The sequence below is a fragment of the Aotus nancymaae genome, unplaced genomic scaffold (assembly GCF_030222135.1).
Source record: "Aotus nancymaae isolate 86718 unplaced genomic scaffold, 86718_ANA_hifiasm-v0.15.2.pri h1tg000064l_1, whole genome shotgun sequence".
Lineage (NCBI taxonomy): Eukaryota > Metazoa > Chordata > Mammalia > Primates > Aotidae > Aotus > Aotus nancymaae.
The window spans coordinates 6,785,452-6,807,625 of NW_026988479.1; the positions used below are offsets into that span (position 1 = coordinate 6,785,452).

The 22,174-nt window shown below is 37.0% G+C and overlaps 1 protein-coding gene across 2 annotated transcripts in view; it reads right to left on the minus strand.

The window, feature by feature from the left end:
• FNIP1 (folliculin interacting protein 1) overlaps positions 1 to 22,174 on the minus strand; it is a 155,078-nt gene that overhangs the window by 59,135 nt on the left and 73,769 nt on the right. For both annotated transcript variants that reach the window (XM_012447430.2, XM_012447478.2), the window contains exons 3-6: positions 19,481 to 19,615; positions 7,810 to 7,910; positions 7,476 to 7,550; positions 4,669 to 4,760 (exon numbers count right to left, since the gene is read on the minus strand). In XM_012447430.2, the coding sequence (XP_012302853.2) occupies positions 4,669 to 4,760; positions 7,476 to 7,550; positions 7,810 to 7,910; positions 19,481 to 19,615 (403 nt within the window). The remainder of the gene's footprint in view (positions 1 to 4,668; positions 4,761 to 7,475; positions 7,551 to 7,809; positions 7,911 to 19,480; positions 19,616 to 22,174) is intronic.

The following is a 22,174-nucleotide window of genomic DNA, read 5'->3' on the forward strand; positions in this document are numbered from 1 at the left end:
AACTCCTGAGCTCAAGTGATCCTCCCTCCTCAAGCCTCCTCATGAGCTAGGACAACAGGTGCATGCCACCAGGTCCAGCCAGTTTTGAAAACTTTTTAGTAGAGATAAAGTCTTGCCACATTGCCCAAGTTGATCTCAAACTCCTGGGCTCAAGTGATCCTCCTGCCTTGGCCTCCCAAAGTGCTGAAATTACAGGCATGAGCCACTGTATCCAGCAAACTGTAGTTTTCAAATTGCTAACAGATACTATTTTTCTGTAACAAGAACTTCTATAATTATAGCACATGTATAGCAATCCTTCCATGTCTCAATGGTCAGCTCTTTAATTCTCCCTAGCTTTCTTTCTCTAGTTACTTCAGAAATTATCTCCTTTTTAAATCTCCTTCCCTACCTCTTCTTCTCAGCATAAAACTTTGTTTCCTAGAGTATGCACATGCATATATGCACATACACACAGTAGAATTAACCATACTGGAACCCTTTTTTTTCCTATTATTCTACTTAAAAACTTACTCTAATTCTCACCCATCCTTGCCTCTTTCCTGCCTAAGCAGTCATGCTATTCAAGCCTTACTATGTGCTAGGGACTTAATAAAAAATCCTAAGTTCCTTCCTCCCTTAAGTTAACTGTAAGTCAGCTAGGACCCCAAACCCTTATTCTTCAAAAACTCCTTCTATGAATTATAACTTCTAGTCTTTAATTTCATCCTCCTTATAACTTCCTTTTTCTATCAACACTTAAACATACCCAAATCTCTTCCACCTCCCTCCATACATCTAATCCTACAGCAGTTCAGCAGTTCTCAAAATATCATCCAAGGACCCCTGGGGGTCTCCGAGACTTTCAGGGGGTCTGTGAAGTCCTCCATTTTCCACCTACACATCTGTGACCGGATTTTCTTGATACACTTCAATGAAAACAACATATCACAAAAGACTGAATACGGACACAGATAGGAGAATTTAGCTGTACCCTAATCCAGACATTAAGGAGACTTGTAAAAATGTAAAACCATGTCACTCTTCTCATTAATTTTTTGGAGGTTTGTAATAACATGAAAGGGGATGTTAGTGTTATTTTTCAAGGATTTGCTAAATTTTTTTAAAATTTCTAATAAAGTATTTATCAACAGTTGTAATACACACAAACAAAAGTTCTCTGCAGACCTCAATAATTTCTAAGTGTGTAAAGGGCTCCTGAAACCAAAAAGTTTGAGAACGACTATTTGCATCTTGGACAAAGGTCTAACCTCTGAGTATTCTCAATTCTGGCGTCGATTCTCCTCACTGAAACTGTTCATGTAGGCCACCAAAAGGCTTCCTGTTGCTTTAGTCCATATTATCTTATGTTACCTTATAGCAGTAATTGATACTGACTATATTATACTGTAAGCATTTTTCCAATGATAACACGCTCTCTGTATTTTTTTCCCCTCAGTCTCAGTTTGTGTGCTTCTCTTCTACCCCTTCTTAAAGCCAGCATTCCCCAGGGTTCCATCTTCAACAATCTTTCCTTCTCATTCTTTACATTTCCTAGGTCATCCTCCATTCCTGTGCTTTCAATTATAATTTATGTCCTGATGATTCTCAAATCTACAGAAGATACACCTAACTGGTCAACTTCTATTATTTTTAAATTATTAAACATTCATCCACTTTTATGTTAAAGAGACTACTACTACAATGTACCTATCTAACTAGCTAACAACAATGGATTTCTGCACTTGGATATTCCGATACTTCCAATTGAACATGCCTAAACCTAAAATCATCAATTCTGATTTCTTCTATTCACCTCAGTGAATAGCACCAATACCCATGCAATTAAACAGACAGCAAAGTGCCAAACTTGATCCTTCCTTTGACCTCACCTCTTCTATCTAATTAGCTAATCCTGTCCACTCTATTTCCCTTAAAAGAATTTCTCAACTATCCCCACCCATGCTAACTTACTATATGTACCATTATCTGTCATTTGGATTACCATGAGCACCCTTCTAATATGGGCCTTTTCTCAATCCCACTTGCTCACCTGAATCCATTCCTACTGCAGTTAGGATATTCTTCTGCAGATACAAATATAATCTGATCGTGTTACTAAATTCTGAAAATCCCTCTGTCATGGCATCAAGACTGTATCTCAAAGATCTCCAACTATAAAGAGTATGTTTGATTAAGAATTCCTGCTGCTGTGTTCTGAAATCCATTGCCACATTTGTGCAAGGACACATAGCTGATAGGCTGCTCTCAGCCAACGGGTGAACGCAGTAGGTATACTAAAGCAGGCCCATTTTGGGGAGATACAGGACATTTCTGACAACCTTTGACTCAAATACTTCCCAGGGCCTTGCCAAACTTCCCCTGAACCATATAGAAAGCTGAGACACTTGCAGTCAATGTTCTATCCCTCTCTCCTTCACTCATGGTCAGACTTACATCACAATTCAATGGTCTCTCAGCCTTTCCCAGCATGTTCCTCATTTTCCTTTACATAGTCACTTCCCCTAATACAATTCTTGCATGTTCAATCCGGTCTTTAGCACCTGTGAAAAAAACAGGTGAAGGACCCAAACCAACATACTTGCACTGGTGCCCAACTGCACTACATGAAGCATTAAGTCCAAATTCCTCAGTGTGGCCTACAGTGTCCTTCATGATCTAGCTCTTGCTCCATTCTTTCTTTTCATTTACTTTACTCCTACTCTGTGCTCCATACATACTGATTTATTCACATTCTTTCCATACTCTATGATCTCTTGCTCCTAGCTCTGTGTACAAATATTGCTTCATAGAACATTTCTTTCCCTAACTATCTGGCTAATCCCTCAAGCTTAGGCCTCATGTCCTCAAGAAAGCCTTCCCTGACTCTCCAGGACTGAATTAAGTACTTCTCCTTATTTTTATCACACCCTGTTCTTAACTCTGTCTAAGAATTTACTATAGTATACTGTAATGGTTGTATTACTTTTCTGAATTCCACTAACTATAAATCCACTGAGGCAGGGACTATATCTGGTTCACCACTGTATCTTCAGGGGCCAGCAGAGTGCTTAGCATATTACAGGTGCTCACCACATACCTATTGATTGACTGACTGATTGACTGGAAATTGAAAGAAATAAGAAATGATACACACACAAAAAGTCCTTGATTCACAATTAAAAAGGGTGCAAGTAAATGTTGCTCATATGTAAAGTCAGTAGTATGTAAAATGGATCATCTACTCTATCTAAAAAGAGAGGACAAGTATATCTAGCCTCCACAGTATAATTTACCTTTATAAGTAATAATGGATTTGTGTCATTAAAATGAATTCCTTTTGGCTGGGACATGGTGGTTCACACCTGTAATTCCAGGACTTTGGGAGCCTGTTAGGAGTTCGAGACCAGCCTGGCCAACATAGCGAAATGCTGTCTCTACTAAACATACAAAAATTAGCCAAGTATGATGGTGCATGCCTGCAGTCCCAGCTACTTGGGAGGTTGAGGCAGGAGGATCGCTTGAACCTGGAAGGTGGAGGTTGCAGCGAGCCAAGATCATGCTACTGCACTCCAGCCTGGGTGACAGAGTGAGACTCCCTATCAAAAAACAAAAACAAACAAACAAACAAAAAAAACCCTATAAATGACTTTCAACATTCAACAAGCCCTCTGAGCTTTGAAAATTATCAAATTATAAAGAAAAAAGATTTCATTATTTCTTTGTCATATTTTTCTTTTATTAAAATCAATGAAGTAATCAAGCAAGTTAAGAAAAAGCAGAACTTCTATTTTTCTGTAACACTCACACATTAAAAAGTATATGCCTAACACTATGACTAGCCCACAGTAATAAATGTTTTATAAGTGACTGCTCATTTGAATAAACACAAACTATAAAAAATAAATAAGAGGATGTCATACAGCTCAAGTTGGAAGAAAAAACTGTTTTCTACAAATATTTGTTTAAATTAATTATAAATAAAAGTTCTTACTAAACAGAAAACAAGAGAACTATTCATACTAATCTAATTGCTATCTCATTCCTTTGGCTTCCTATAGCTTTTTATGCACCAGAAATAACTGCAATACAGCAGCAGTTCAGTTGAGCTGTCTAGAAAAAATGACCAGAAATTTTAAAGAGTCTGTCACTTTAAAATGCAGAATTTAAATAACAACAATCAGCTAACTGAAGTACTAAATAAACTGTTTTAATAAATCTTTTAAGAAACATCAAATTTAAACATCTGCTCATCTGAATTGCAAGTGACAAAAACAAGCATCATTTTAAAATGACTTTTGTGTTTATGGAAGAGAGAAGGAAGAAGGTGTAAATAGTCTTCCTCGGCTGAAGTAGTCAAAGGAACTAGTAAGGGCTTTTCTTATCACTGACAGATCTTTCAAAGATGCATCAAATTTAACAATGAAAAACAATGAGGACGAATTAGATATATCTATAGCAGTTCTCTTAATCAGATAAAAAATAAATATTATGTTCAAATATATGAAAAATATGTTTTCAAAATTAAACAAATGTAAGAGATACTGGCAACTTAAATGCCTCTTCCACTTACAGTATTTGAAATTCTTTGTTATCATAACAGATCTGTATCATTAAGGAATAACTTCAAAAAACACTTCTTATACTGTTCATATATTTTAAACTTATAAAATCAAGGGAGCCATTTACCTATATTTCCAAGCAGTCCATTAATAACTGTGTTATTATCAGCCTTTAATGTATTATTGTCTTGATTGATGAATTCAAGACTATCTTGTAGCCTATGGAAGGTAAGAAAAAAATTAATTCCAAATTTGTTTTACGGTTTAATGGCAATTCTTTGTACATCCTAATGAAATGTTAAGTGCAAAAACAGTTTCTTCCTATTAGCATTACAAATTAACTAACATAACTACTTAAACAGGATGTTGGCAAACTATAGCCTGAATGCCAGATCAAGTCTGCTACCTCTTTTTGTAAATAAAGTTTTATTGGAACATAGCCATGCCCATTCATTTATTTACTGTGTATGATTGCTTTGATGCTGCAACAGCAGAGTTGAGAAACTAAAACCCATTGTTTGGCTCACAAAGCCAAAAATATTTACTATCTGGATCTTTAAAGAAGAAAGTTGCAGAACCTGATTTAGATTACAAACAAGGTTTCCCCACATATTTTGGACCTAAAAATATTTTCTAATTATCTGGTAAGGAGAGGTAGAAGCTAGGAGAAGAGGAGGAGACTACATCATTAGGCAAATATCCAAAAACTGTTTTTAGTCTAATATATTACAAATAACCTATATCATTTCTTTTAGTGACTCTTTCAAGATAACGAAAATAGAAGTACTTTATGCTTTTAGTGCAAAATGCCCTTTCTAGAGATTTTAGGAATTATCAGTTAGAACTTAAAAGAGATGAAAAAACTCAGGTGATCATGGCTAACATCAGTGATTCCAACATGGAATCTTTAATTTCTACTTTAGTAGATATCTAATCTCTATATTTTTGGCTTCAAGATTTTTTAAAGCATCCATAATATTTTAAAGAATACCTCCCACTTTCCTTCCTGCCTAAAAGTAAAAAAAGAGCTACAGGTTTTAGAAACTTAGCTAATAAAACTCTTCCAAACAGGTCCTTTTTTTAAAAAAAAATACTGTAAATTCTGGGGTCCATATGCAGAATGTGCAGATTTGTTACATAGTTATACACTGTGTCACGGTAGTTTGCTGCATCCATCACCCTATCATCTACATTGGGTATTTCTCCTAATGTTATCCCTCCCCTAGCTCCCTACCCCCTGACAGGCCCTGGTGTGTGATGTTCCCTTCCCTGTGTCCATGTGTTCTCATTGTTCAGCTCCCACTTATGAGTGAGAGCATGTGGTGTTTGGTTTTCTGTTCATATGTTAGTTTGCTGAGAACGATGGTTTCCAGCTTCATCCATGTCTCCACAAAGGGCAAGAACTAACCTTTTTTATGGCTCCATAGTATTCCATGATGTATATGTGCCACATTTTCTTTATTTAGTCTATCACAAATAGGCATTTGGGTTGGTTCCAAGTCTTTGCTATTGTGAACAGTGCTGCAATAAACATACTTGTGCATGTGTCTTTGTAAGAGAATGATTTATAATCCTTTGGATATATACCCAGTAATGGGATTGCTGGGTCAAATGGTATTTCTGGTACTAGATCCTTGAGGAATCGCCACACTGTCTTCCACAATTGTTGAACTAATTTACACTACCAACAGTGTAAAAGTGTTCCTATTTCTCCACATCCTCTCCAGCATCTGTTGTCTCCTGATTTTTTTTGAGACGGAGTCTTGCTCTGTCACCAGGCCAGAGTGCAGTGGTGCAATCTCAGCCCACTGCAACCTCCGCCTCCCAGATTCAAGCAATTCTCCTGCCTCAGCCTCCCAAGTAGCTGGGACTACAGGCGCACGCTACCACGCCCAGCTAATTTTTGTATTTTTAGTAGAGACAGGGTTTCACCCTGTTGGCCAGGATGGTATTGATCTCTTGACCTTGTGATCCACCTGCCTCAGCCCTCAGAGACATGCTGGGATTACAGGCATGAGCCACCACGCCTGGCCCGTCTCCTGATTTTTTAATGATCACCATTCTAACTGGCGTGAGATGGTATCTCATTGTGGTTTTGATTTGCATTTCTCTAATGACCGGTGATGATAAGTTTTCATATGTTTGTTGACTGCATAAATGTCTCCTTTTGAGAAGTGCCTGTTCATGTCATTTGCCCACTTTTTGATGGAATTGCCAAACAGGTCTTTTTAAACCACTAACAATTAATGGGGGCTCTAGAGAATTTCTGTAGTTTGGAGTAGTTTTTTTTGCTGCCTTCTGCTGCCTTTGACATTGGGTTACCCCCAAGGGCTCTGGCTAGCCAATGAGCATTGTTCTGATATGGAACCTGCAAAATCTCTCTCTGGGGTCTTCTATTGCCTAACTTTAGCCCCAACAATTTATTAGGTTTTGGCACATGGCGCATGATCCTGACACCAGGCCTGCCTTTGTTTCAGCTTCGCTATTCCACTCTTTGCATTAATAGCTTGTAATACCCTGGTGGTTATCATTATATACTGTATATATTATGTCTAATATCCATATGGCTGACCTAGGTCAGTCCTGTCTGCAGGGTTAATTTTGTAGGGATCTGAAAATTGAAGAGCATAACCCTACAGACTGTAGTAACTCAGCATGGTACCACAAAACCAAAAATCAGCATGTTGACCTAAGACAGAAATCCATTCAACATTTTAGTTGCAGATATTGTTTCTACCAATTTATAGAAACAGAAACCACATCTCCTGTTTCTCAACCAAATGCAATTGAGATGAAATCTGGCCTCTATGAACTTTTAAACTTAAGGAAAGATAGAAAATCTGAACCTGTGCTGCAGTACTAAAAGCAGTTTGTTACTTTTCATACTTTGCACATCTAAAGTAATGCATTTCCACCGTATCCACAAGCACTTACGTATTGAGACTTCCACAAATACTGCTGCCAGTCCGTGCAGTAAACACTTTGCTGAGCATCAGCTGTGGAGGGGAACTGTGAAGAAAAAGAGAAAGAGAGGGCACAAAACTAAAATATAATAACTTTTTGGATTTATTACAAATAAAAATGTTTAAGTAACAGAGGTTTCACAGCATAGCTGCAAGAGAAATGAAGTAGCATTAAAATCATAGAACATTTTAAATGGAGTATGACAAGCTGAATCTGAGTGAAGATCATATAAAATTCTGTCTTTAAAAAAACCCAAATATCTAAAAATGGACTCGGTAACAAAAAAAATCAGAAAACCTCTCACCGAATCTGATGAATTTTTAAGGTGGATCCTTTGTAGCTCATTGCTACTGAGCCAAACATCATCTCTCCAAGCATATTGGCATCAGAAGAACACCGCGAACCCTACACAATAACCACACATTAACAAACTGTGTTAATTAATTAAAACCTTATGATTATTTCATGTTTTTATTAAAAATTATTTTTATATAGTTATTCTACATTAAGAGTTGTAATTCTACACTGTATATGCTGTTCTGCAACTTGACTTTCTTCATTTTACAACGTCTTGTGGATGTAACCATGTTATTACACATAAATTTGACAAATTCCTTTTAAGAGCTGTACCATATTTCCTGTATGAAAATTACACAATCAGACCAGTTTCCTTTACTAGCGGGCATTTAGGTCACTTCCAGATGTTTGCTATTATCAATAATGCACAAGTAGGCATTCTTAACCACATCTTATGCATATATAATATTGCTCCAGGATAGATAAGTCAAATTCAAAGAATATGCAGAATAATTTTTACTACTCCTGTTGTACAAAAGAAAAATCTATAAATGGGGCAATTCATATCTATTTTATATTTCTGTAAAGACATATCTGTGATCTACAGTTTTAATACTATGCCTATGAAAATCCTCATGGCATTTTTTACAAAACAGAAAAACATATTAAAATTTATATGAAACCACCGAAGACCACAATGAGTCAAATCAACCCTGAAAAAGAACAAAACTGGTGGCATCATACTTCTTGATTTCAAATTATACTACAAAGTTACAGTGGTGAAAACAGTACGGCACTAGCATTAAGACACATATATATACCAGTGGAACAGAATAAAGAGCCCAGAAATAAACCTACATGTATACAGTCAACTGATCTTCAAAAAGGGTGCCAAGAATACACAATGGGGACAGCATAGTCTCCTCAACAAATGCTGCTGGGAAAACTAGATATCTACATGCAAAAGAATAAAACTGGTCTCCTACATCACGCAAAAAATCAACTCAAAATGGACTGAAGGCTTAGACTTAAGACCTAAAACTGTAAAACTGCTAGAAGAAAACAGGAGAAAAGCTTGATGGCACTGGTCTTGACAGTAATTTCAAACATATGGCACCGAAAGCACAGGTAACAAAAGCAAAAATAGACAAGTGGGAATACATCAAACTAAAATGCTTCTGCACAGCAAAGTAAATAATCAAGAGGGCAAAAAGGTAAAATATGGAATGGGAAAAAATATTTGCAAACCATGTATCTGATAAGGGATTAGGCTTCAAAACGCACCAGAAACCACTACAACTCAATAGTAAAAACTAGTAACGCAATTAAGGTCTTGAATAAGCATTTCTCCAAAGAATTCACATAAATGACCAACCAATACAGGAAAAATGCTCAACATTTCTAAACATCAGAGAAAGGCACATCAAAACCACAAAACCTGTCAGGTTGCCTATCATCAAAAAAGCAAAGACAACAAGTGGTGAGGATGTGGTGAAATTGGAGCCCTTGCAAATTGCTGTAGGAATGCAAAATGGTACTGTCCTTACGGAAAATAACATGGCAAGTCCTTCAAAAATTAAAAATAGAACTACCACGGGAACTGGCAATTCCACTTCTGGGTATTTATCCAAAATAATTAAAATGAAGATTTCAAAGAGACATTAGCACTCCTATGTTCATTATGGCACTATTCACAATAGCCAAGGTATGAAAATAACCCCAAATGTCCATTGACAGATGAATGAATAAATGAAATATGATATATACACAGAATGAAACACTATTCAATTTTTAAAAAGAAGAAAACTCTGCAACATGCAACAACACAGATGAATCTTAAGGACCTTAGGCTAAATGAAATAAGCCAGTCACAAAAAGATAAATACTGCATGATAAGATAAATACTCCACTTACATGAGGTATTTAAAATAGCCAAATTTACAGAATCAAACAGTAGAATGGTAGTTACCAGGCACTGGGGTGAGGGGGAAATGGGGAGCTACTAATCAATGACAGTAAATTTCAGTCAAGCAATTAGAATAAGTTCTACAGATCTATAGTGCAACACTGTTCCTACAGACAACAATTCATGGTACATTTAAAAATGTAAGAGGGTAGATCTCATGTTCTCACCACAATTTTTTTTTTTTAAAAAAAGACTTCCTTGAGGCTGGGTGTGGTGGCTCACACTTGTAATCCTAGCACTTTGGGAGGCCAAGGTGGGCGGATCACAAGGTCAGGAATTCGAGACCAGCCAGGCCAACATGGTGAAACCCCATCTTTGCTACAAATACAAAAAAATTAGCTGGGTATGGTGGTGTGTGCCTGTAATCCGTGCTACTCGGGAGGCTGAGGCAGGAGAATCATCTGAGCCCAGGAGGCAGTGGTTGTGGTGAGCAAAGATTGCGCCATTGCACTCCAGCCCGGTCAACAGAGTAAGACTCCATTTAAAAAAAAAAAAAAAAAAGACTTCCTTGAACCACTGAAATTTTTTTTTTTTCAAGGAAACTCCTGATTAAAAAGTTATTCCATTTTATTATTCTTTGTCTTCACAGGAGTCAGAAAACAGTTAAGGATTGAGCTTATCCATTTGGTTACTATTTAGACACCATGGCAAATATCACTATTTACCTACCAAGTATCTATTCTCTAATTCTTCCTCATTTTTTGAAGTCTAGTTTGTTTCAAGGCACTAATATGCCCAACTGAAAAAAATTTTATTTCACAGCCTCACTTGAAGATAGGAGAGTGAGAGTAATTTTTATACTTAAAAGATTAGTGTTATGGTTGGAGTAGCAATTTTCAGAACTATTCATTTATGTATATTTGACACAGTCCTGGTCAGTTAGATGTAAGAGGAAGTCACTACAGATGGAGATGTCATAATATAATGATAAGGCAACAAGTATAATTTAACTCTAAGTAGAAAGATATGAGAACCATAATTTCTAAGGGTATCTTGAAGCCCAATATCATACCTAGATAGTATACTTTCAGTGTTATCATGTCAGAAACACAATCCCTAATTTGTTTAAGCCACTGTTTAGAGAGTATCCCAATACAAGTCTTAACTGATGTAATTATAAAAATCAAGAAATAAATGGTTTCTAAAATATTAAGGAAAATTCTAATAAAAATAAAGTGAAGAGAATCCCCATTTTACAAGTGGAGACCAGGATATACAGCTACACACTGTTTTTTGTTTCATAATGTGATTCTTTTACTCTTTTGTCTGTTTACTCCCTATCTTACATTGTCCTATTATTTTGGGTTAAGAAAATCCATACATTTAAATATTTATATCTTTCTTTAAAAAGACACCAAGTAGCAACATATTTTATTATATATAACTGTTTTTATATTTGTTTTATCTATGTTCATTTACATGTTTTTTTTCTTTCTCAGAGTTATACACTTAATTTTGGTTTAATATGAACACGAAGTGAATTTTTAAGAAAAAAATAATTTCCGTCATACCTACATTACCAATACAGGAAGCAACTAATTTATTCTTGAGATCTGGTTAAGATCAAATTTTTATTTCAAGACACAGAGGCTTGGGTACTGAAGACAACATTTTAGAAACAGAGTAGAATAAATTTTTTAAATGATAAAATAGTTAAAAAAAAAAATCAATGCCAATCTTACTTGGCAACCTAAATTACTTCTGGCTAATGACATACATGGCAGCCTTCCCTTATAAGATCATTTTTACTATAATGTGTCTAACTCCATTGCTATTTTGAATGCATTTATTATTTATTATATTAAGTTACACAAATTTAAATACCAAGGCATTTATAGATTTTACTATTATACAAATACAATGATCCCCAGAAAGGAAAATACAGTAAAAATATTAAGTTACTATGTAAATTTTATGAGACCATATAATTTACCATTAAGTTTCTCTTTGTCTGTTCTAACATATACTAGTTATCATGAATGTCACTGGCTAGCTATGTATTTTAATATGACATAATCTACAATGAAGCTTATAATTAAAATGATGCTATTATCATTACTGTCTTTTAAAAAATACCTTATTTAAAGGTCTATTCTAAGTACTCACTGCTGGAAGCTAATAAAACTGTTATAACTTGTATAACTCAAAGACAATGTTCCACTTACCTGAAATTACATACATATATTTTTTTTAAATTATTACACTTTTAGGTTCTAGTATACATGTGCAGAACATGCAGGTTTGTTACATATGTATGCATGTGCCATGGTGGTTTGCTGCAACCATCAACATTACATCTACATTAGGTATTTCTTCTAATGCTATCCCTCCCCTAGCCCCTCACCCACCAACAGGTGCGAGTATGTGATGTTCCCCTCCCTGTGTCCATGTGTTCTCATGGTTCAACTCCCACTTATGCGTTGAGAACATGTGGTGTTTGGTTTTATGTTCCTGTGTTAGTTTGCTGAGAACAATTGTTTCCAGCTTCACCCATGTCCCTGCAAAGGACATGAACTCATCCTTTTTATGGCTGCATAGTATTCCATGGTGTATATGTGCCACATTTTCTTTATCCAGTCTACCAATGATGGGCATTTGGGTTGGTTTCAAGTCTTTGCTATTGTGAATAATGCTGCAATACAGGTACACGTGCATGGGTCTTTATAGTAGAATGATTTATCATCCTTTGGGCATATACCCAGTAATGGGATTGCTGGGTCAAACGATATTTCTGGTTCTAGATCCTGGAGGAATCACCATACTGTCTTCCAACGGTTGAACTAATTTACACTCCCACCAACAATGTAGAAGCATTCCTATTTCTGCACATCCTTTCCAGCATCTGTTGTTTCCTGACTTTTTAATGATCGCCATTCTAACTGGCGTAAGATGGTATCTCACTATGGTTTTGATTTGCATTTCTCTAATGACCAGTGATAATGAGCTTTTCTTTGATACGTTGGTTGCTGCATAAATGTTTTCTTTTGAGAAGTATCTGTTCATATCCTTAAGCCCACTTTTTGATGGGGTTGTTTTTTTCTTGTAAGTTTGTTTAAGCTCCTTATAGATTCTGGATATTAGACCTTTGTAAAATAGATGAATTGCAAAAACTTTCTCCCATTCTGTAGGCTGCCTCTTCACTATGATGATAGTTTCTTTTCCTGTGCAGAGCTCTTTAGTTTAATTAGATCCCATTTGTCAATTTTGGTTTTTGTTGCCACTGCTTTTGGTGTTTTAGTCTTGAAGTCTCTGCCCATGTTTAGAACCTGAATGGTAATGCCTAGGTTTTCTTCTAGGGTTTTTATGGTTTTAGGCTTATGTTTAAGTCTTGAGTTAATTTTTGCATAATGTGTAAGGAAGGGGTCCAGTTTCAGCTTTCTGCATATGGCTAGCCAGTTTTCCCAACACCATTTATTAAATAGGGAATACTTCCCCCATTGCTTGTTTTTGTCAGGTTTGTCAAAGATCAGATGGTTGTAGATGTGTGGCATTATTTGTGAAGCCTCTGTTCTGTTCCATTGGTCTATATATCTGTTTTGGTACCAGTACCATACTGTTTTGGTTAGTGTAGCCTTGTAGTATAGTTTGAAGTCAGACAGCATGATGCCTTCAGCTTTGTTCTTTTTGCTTAGGGCTGTCTTAACTATAGGGGCTCTTTTTTGGTTCCATATGAAATTTAAAGTAGTTTTTTCTAATTCTGTGAAGAAAGTCAATGGTAGCTTGACGGAGACAGCACTGAATCTATAAATTACTTTGGGCAGTATTGCCATTTTCATGATATTGATTCTTCCTATCTATGAGAATGAAATTTTTTTCAATTGGTTTGTGTCCTCTCTCATTTCCTTGAGCAGTGGTTTGTAGTTCTCCTTAAAGAGGTCCTTCACCTCCCTTGTAAGTTGTATTCCTAGGTATTTTATTCTCTCTGCAGCAACTGTGAGTGGGAGTGCACTCATGATTTGGCTCTGTTTGTCAATTATTAGTGTATAGGAATGCTTATGATTTTTTTCACATTGATTTTGTATCCTGAGACTTTGCTGAAGTTGTTTATCAACTTAAGGACATTTTGGGCTGAGATGATGGGGTTTTCTAAATATACAATCATGTCATCTGCAAACAGAGACAATTTGACTTCCTCTCTTCCTATTTGAATACCCTTTATTTCTTTCTCTTGCCTAATTGCCCTGGCCAGAACTTCCAACACTATGTTGAATAGGAGTGGTGAGAGAGGGCATTCTTATCTTGTGCTGGTTTTCAAAACGAATGCTTCCAGCTTTTGCCCACTCAGTATGATACTGGGTGTGGGTTTGTTGTAAATAGCTCTTATTATTTTGAGATACGTTGCATCAATACCTAGTTTATTGAGTTTTTAGCATGAAGGGCCTGTTGAATTTTAATGAAAGCTTTTTCTGCATCTATTGAGATAATCATGTGGTTTTTGCCATTGGTTCTGTTTATGTGATGGATTATGTTTATTGATGTGTGTATATTGAACCAGCCTTGCATCCCAGGGATGAAGCCAACTTGATTGTGGTAGATAAGCTTTTTGTTGTGCTGCTGGATTTGGTTTACCTGTATTTTATTGAGGATTTTCACATCGATGTTCATCAGGGATATTGGTCTGAAATTTTCTTTTTTTATTGTATCACTGCCAGGTTTTGGTATCAGGATAATGCTGTCCTCATAAAATGAGTTAGGGAGGAGTACCTCTATTTCGATTGTTTGGAATAGTTTCAGAAGGAATGATACCAGATCCTCTTTGTACCTCTGGTAGAATGTGGCTGCAAATCTGTTTGGTCCTGGGCTTTTTTTGGTTGGTAGGATGTTGATAACTGTCTCAATTTCAGAACTTATTGGTCTATTCAGGGTTTCGACTGCTTTCTGGTTTAGTCTTGGGAGAGTTTATGTTTCCAGGAATTTATCCATTTCTTCTAGATTTTCTAGTTTATTTGCATAGAGGTGTTCATAATATGCTCTGATGGTAGTTTGTATTTCTGTGAGATCAGTGATGATATTCCCTTTATCATTTTTTTTGTGTGTGTCTATTTGATCCTTCTCTCTTTTCCTCTTTATTAGTCTGGCTAGCAGTGTTAATCTTTTGTGTTAATCTTTTGAAAAATCCAGCTCCTAGGTTCACTGATTTTTTTGAAGAGTTTTTCGTGTCTTTATCTCTTTCGGTTCTGCTCTGATCTTAGTTATTTCTTGTCTTCTGCTAGCTTTTGAATTTGTTTGCTCTTGCTTCTCTAGTTCTTTTAATTGTGCTGTTAGGGTGTCAAGGTGTCAATTTTAGATCTCTCCCCCCTTTTTTTGTGGGCATTTAGCACTATAAATTTCCCTTGAAACATTGCTTTAGCTGTGTCCTAGAGATTCTGGTACACTGTCTTTGGTTTCAAAGAACTTTTTCATTTCTGCCTTAATTTCTTTATTAACCCAGTAGTAATTCAGGAACAGGTTGTTCAGTTTCCATGTAGTTGTGTGGTTTTGAATGAGTTTCTTACTCCTGAGTTCTAATTTGATTGCACTGTGGTCTGAGAGGCTGTTTGTTATGATTTCCGTTCTTTTGCATTTGTTGAGGAGAGTTTTACTTACAATTTTGTGGTGAATTTTAGAATGAGTGTGATGTGGTGCTGAGAAGAATGTATATTCTGTTGATTTGGGGTGGAGAGTTCTGTAGATGCCTATTAGGTCTGCTTGGTCCAGAGCTGAGTTGAAATCCTGAATATCCTTGTTAATTTTCTGTCTTATTGATCTGCCTAATATGGACAGTGGGGTATTAAAGTCTCCCACTATTACTGTGTGGGAGTCTAGGTCTCTTTGCAGGTCTCTGAGAACTTGCTTTATGTATCTGGGTGCTCCTGTATTGCGTGCATATATATTTAGGATAGTTAGCTCTTCTTGTTGCATTAACCCCTTTACCATTATGTAATGCCCTCCTTTGTCTTTTTTGATATTTGTTGGTTTAAAGTCTATTTTATCAGAGACTAGTTTTGCAACCTGTCTTCTTTTTTTTGCTTTCTATTTGCTTGGTGAATATTCCTCCATCCTTTTATCTTGAGTCTATGTGTGTCATTGCATGTGAGATGGATCTCCTGAGTACAGCACACCGATGGGTCTTGACTCTTTATCCAATTTGTCAGTCTGTGTCTTTTCATTGGGGTATTTAGCTCATTTACATTTAAGGTTAATGTTGTTATGTGTGAATTTGATCCCAGCATTACAATGCTAGCTGGTTATTCTGTCCATTAGTTGATGCAGTTTCTTCATAGTATAGATGGTCTTTACAATTTGGTATGCTTTTGCAGTGGCTGGTACCAGTTTTTCCTTTCTATATATAGTGCTTCCTTCAGGAGCTGTTGTAAGGCAGGCCTGGTGGTGACTAAATCTCTCAGCATTTGCTTGTCTGTAAAGGATTTTATTTCTCCTTCGCTTATGAAGCTTAGTTTGGTTGGATATGAAATTCTGGGTTGAAAATTATTTTTTATTTTTTTTTTTTGAGACGGAGTTTCACTCTTGATACCCAGGCTGGAGCGCAATGGCGCGATCTCGGCTCACCGCAATCTCCGCCTCCTGGGTTCAGGCAATTCTCCTGCCTCAGCCTCCTGAGTAGCTGGGATTACAGGCACGCGCCACCGTGCCCAGCTAATTTTTTTTGTATTAGTAGAGACGGGGTTTCACCATGTTGACCAGGATGGTCTCGATCTCTTGACCTCGTGATCCACCCGCCTCGGCCTCCCAAAGTGCTGGGATTACAGGCTTGAGCCACCGCGCCCGGTTGAAAATTATTTTCTTTATGAGTATTGAATATTAGCCCCAACTCTCTTGTGGCCTGTAGAGTTTCTGCAGAGAGATCCACTGTCAGTCTCATGGGCTTCCCTTTGTGAGGAACCCATCCTTTCTCTCTGGCTGCCCTTAACATGTTTTCCTTTATTTCAATCTTGCTGAATCTGACAATTATGTGTCTTGTGGTTGCTCTTCTTGAGGAGTATCTTTGTGGTGTTCTCTGTATCTCCTGAAACTGAATGCTAGCCTGTCTTGCTAGGCTGGGGAAGTTCTCCTGAATAATTTACTGAAGAGTGTTTTCCAACTTGGTTCCACTCTCCCTGTCACTTTCAGGTATACCAATCAAACATACGTTTAGTCTTTTCACATAGTCCTATATTTCTTGGAAGCTTTGTTCATTCCTTTGCATTCTTTTCTCTCTAACTTTGTCTTCACGCTTTATTTCATTAAGTTGATCTTCAATTTCTGATATCCTTTCTTCCACTTGTTTGATTCAGCTATTGATACTTGTGTATGCTTCACAAAGTTCTCCTGCTGTGCTTTTCAGCTCCATCAGGTTACTTATGTTCTTCTCTAAACTGGTTATTCTAGTTAGCAATTCCTCTAACCTTTTTTCAAGGTTCTTAGCTTCCTTGTATTGAGTTAGAACATGCTCCTTTAGCTCAGAGGAGTTTATTATTACCTACCTTCTGAACCCCACTTCTAACATTTCATCAAACTCATTCTCCATCCAGTTTTGTTCTGTTGCTGGCGAGAAGTTGTGATCCTTTGGAGGAGAAGAGGCATTCTAGTTTTTGGAATTTTCAGAATTTTCAGTCTTTTTATGCTGGTTTTTCCTCATCTTCGCGGATTTATCTACCTTTGGTTTTCGATGCTGGTGACCTTCGGATGGGATTTTTGTGTACATTCTTTTTGTTGATTTTGACTCTATTCCTTTCTGTTTATTAGTTTTCCTTCTAACAGTCAGGTCCCTCTGCTATAGGTCTGCTGGAGTTTGCTGAAGGTTCACTCCAGATCCTGTTTGCCTCGGTATCACCAGTGAAGGCTGCAGAACAGCAAAGCCTGCTGCCTGTTCCTTCATCTGGAAGCTTCATCCCAGAAGGGTACCCGCCAGATGACAGTCGGAGCTCTCCTATATGAGGTGTCTATGGACCCTTGCTGGGAGGTGTCTCCCAGTCAGGAGGCACAGGGGTCAGGCACCCATTTGAGAAGGCAGTCTGTCCCTTACCAGAGTTCAAGTGCTGTGCTGGGAGATCTGCTGCTGTCTTCAGAGCTGGCAGGCAGGAACATTTAAGTCTGCTGAAGCTGCACCCATGGCTGCCTCTTTCCCAAGGTGCTCTGTCCCAGGGAGATGAGAGTTTTATCTATAAGTTCCTGATTGAGGCTGCTGCCTTTCTTTCAGAGATGCTCTGCCCAGAGAGGAGGAATCTAGAGAGTCAATCTGGCTACAGCAGATTTGCTGAGCTGAGGTAGCCTCCACCCAGTTCAAACTTCCAGACAGCTGTGTTTATACTCAGTTGGAAATACAGAAATCACCCACCTTTAGTATTGATCTCGCTGGGAGCTGCAGACTGGAGCTGTTCCTATTTGGCCATCTTGCCAACCACTCTATATAGACATTTTTTTTTTGAGACAGGGTCTCACTCTGTCACCCAGGCTGGTGTGCAATGGCATGATCATAACTCACTGCATCCTAGAACTTCTGGGCTTAAGCAATCCTCCCACCTCAGCCTTCTAGGTAGCTGGGACTACAGGCTCACACCACCACACACGGCTAATTTGTTTTCTTTTTGAGACAGAGTTTCGCTCTTGTTGCTCAGGCTAGAGTGCAATGGTACAATCTTGGCTCACCGCAACCTCCACCTCTCAGGTTCAAGTGATTCTCCTGCTACCAAGTAGCTGAAATTATAGGTGTGAACCACCACATCTGGCTAATTTTTGTCTTTTTAGTGGAGATGGGGTTTCTCCATGTTGGTCAGGCTGGTCTCGAACTTCTGACCTCAGGTGATCTGCCCTCCTCAGCCTCCCAAACTGCTCAGATTACAGGTGTAAGCCACTGCACCCAGCCCACATGGCTAATTTTTTAAAAATTAGGAAACTTTCCAAGTTGTGCAAACTGGCATTAAGTCATGATGGTGTAGTATGGCACAGCACTATTATGGATTTGTTAAGGTATTGTGCCTAAAGGGGAAGTGAAATAGAAGAAGGCAGGGGGAACTGTGCAGTAAATCCATCTGGAATTTAGTAATTTCAGACTCCTTTCACATAGCTTGTCCCATTGATTAGGTATAAAGATCAACTTCCATCAAAACACAATCATCTCATTACCAATAATTAAAAAGCCAAGATTCTATTTTGGTACTGTGTAAATATAAAATACTTGTGATTCATGCAAACTTGGATGACACAAATAAATTGACATCAGATGACATTTGTTGAGCATGAGACCAACACTGATCTTATATAAAATGTAACACATTTAGAGAGAAGTTCCTATATATACTTACTAATACGTTTAAATTCTATATTTTACAAGTCACATTATTTATGAAAAATAAACCTGTGCATTATGTATACTTCTAATCATACTTTAATCTTATACTACAACTGAAATGGCAGTAGTATTTTATATTTATGTTTATATTTTAGTATTGAAAAAGTATATAAAATAAGAAATTATTCTAATAAACCAGTAAGTCTGAATTGGGAAATATAAGGAAAAAATACTCATGCAACCTATACCTATGGCTCTCTACTTCTCCTATTCTAACATTTATCAAAGTTCATAAACTTACTTGTTTATCTGTCTCTCCAGCTTCAATGCAACCTCTAGGAAGATAAGGACTAACTGCTATTTATATACCCACAGTCTGCTGGATGATGTTCAAAAATATTTATAAATGAATGAATAACTAAATGACATCAATGATCTTACCTGGTACTTGAGACACTGGTCTTTTACGTCAGAAGATGAAGTTACAGAACTATCTAAAGAGGAAGAACTGTCTCCTCCAGGTTTCAGTTGGCAGCATTTCCCAAAGACTTTAACCTGAGCATCACTGCAGAGTTTCTGAAATACACATAATATTTCCACTCATATTTTAACAGATTTTTAACCATACACAAATTTCATCATAGTACAAAAACCTTTGGAAAAACCAAGGATGAAATAACTGAAAATAATACAACCTTAATAGGACTGTTGGCATTTTACTATATTTTCTCTAGTACTATTTTCTATTCTTTGTCTCATAACTGTAATAAAATTTGTGGGGTTTGTAATGCACTTTTCTGGCCAACATTATTACATCCTGAGAATTTTCTAGGTTACCAGGGCCTATACGATATTCATTAATACTGATGTAACAATATATTACAGTAGTTTTTCAAATTATTTGCTCTCAAAATCCTTTTATGGGCCAGGCATGGTGGCTCACAACTGTAATCCCAGCACTTTGGGAGGCTGAAGCAGGCAGATCACTTGAGGCCAGGAGTTCAAGACCAGCCTGACCAACATGGAGAAACCCTGTCTCTACTAAAAAGACAAAAATTAGCCAGGCATGGTGGCGCATGCCTGTAATCCCAGCTACTCGGGAGGCTGAGGCACAAGAATCTTTTGAACCTGGGAGGTCAAGGTTGCAGCGAGTTGAGATTGTACCACTGCACTGCCCCCTGGGTGACAACCTCTCGCTTAAAAACGATCCCTTGCTTAAAAAAAAGCAAACAAACAACCTTTAATGTTCTTACAAATTATCAAGGATCCCAAGAGCCTTTCGTGTACACAGGTTATATCTATCAATATTTTCCTATATTTTAATTAGAAATTAAAACTAAGACCATTTAAAAATACTTATTCATTCCTTTAAATATAACAATAAACCCAAGTTAACGTAAGTAACATGGTTATAAAAAAATTATCTATTTTTCTGGGTAGAAATGCAGGGATGAAAGGAGAAATGCAAATGAGACTTTTAGATTTAACCACACATAAATATATATGTTTAATCTTTTGAAATGAGAATATATTCATGTAATGAATAAATTTTTAATAAGAGAATAAACCTAGGACCAGATGACTGTGCAGTCTGGTGTGGAAGAAAAATGTATTTCTTTTTTTTTTTAACACCCCTTTCTCTTTCTCCTCCCCAACAACTTCTCTATGTCTTTCACTGTTCACAACTACCAAAGTTACAATCCACCAACATCTGTGATATTCCTAAAAGTATTCCAGTGCTTTATCACAGTTATCAGTATGTCCAGTCTTCCATTTAACAGATATCAGGTAGGTTTTTAGAGGAAACAATCTGAATAAAATCATTTATTGTAGACTGATTGTTCTATAGTTACCAACATCACCAAAGGCATCATTAAAAATTACATTTAGTAGTCTCCAAATCATCTCTAACAAAAAAATTTAATGTAATAAGAATAAGAGCTTTAGAACTAGATATGAGTTCAAAACCTGGATCCTGGAGCAAGTTAATTGACCTCTCTAAACCTTAATTTGTTATTTGCTTAATGGGAAGAAAAATCCTACCTAACAACACTTAAGGGAACGTGTGTGTGTGTGTGTGTGTGTGTATGTATTTTATATACATACATATGTAATAATATTATATATAATAGTTATAATATTCTAACTATCTCCACAGAGCTGAGACTACAAGCGTGTGCCACCCTATCTAGTTGATTTTACTTTTTGTAGAGACAAGGTCTCATTAGGTTGCCTAGGCTGGTCTCCAACTCCTGGGCTCAAGTGATCCTCCCACCTTGGTCTCCCAAAGTGCTGGGATTACAGGTGTGAGCCACTGCATTCAACCTAGTTATAACTGTTATTAGAAAACAGTCAAAATGAGGGGCTGACATAACTGAAGTCAGAGACTTCACCAGATATTTCCATGTATGTTTCAACACTTGATAAAAATATGGGTATTTTTACTACTGGTATCCTTGGTCACATCTTAATAACCTTATTATTTATTGATCACCAACAAAATGCCACGTTTTATTGTACATTTTCTCTAATATGAAGCATGGTAGATATTATTGATCCTATTTTACAGATGAGAAATGTGAAGCTCAAACAGGTTAGGTAACTTCGCCAAGGTTACAAGAGCTAGTAAATCCGTTATCTACTTACAGACAAAACCCAGTTGGCTTGACTTATCCACTATCACAAACCACCATTTCATCAGTCAACAAAAATAATTAAGTACTATATGTTCTAAGTCAGGGGGTGGCTGCAGACCAGTACCAGTCCATGGTCTGTTAGGAACCGGGCCTCAGGAGATGAGTGGTGGGCAAATGAGCATTATCACCTGAGTTCCACCTCCTGTCACATCAGCCTCAGGATTAGATTCTCATAGGAGCTCGAATACTATTGTGAATGTGCATGCAAGGGATCTATCTCTAAAGAGATACAACAAATAAATGCAATACAAGATTCTCAACTGGATCCTTTGGTTCTATAGGATGTTATTTGGACAACTTGCCAATTTTTAATGGGATCTGAGGATTATTTGGTTATAATACATAAATAATTTTCTGTATTTTTGCTGTATTGTGGTTACACAGAATGTTCATGTTACGTAGAAGAATGTTCATGTTTGTCCTTTTTTATTTGTTTCTG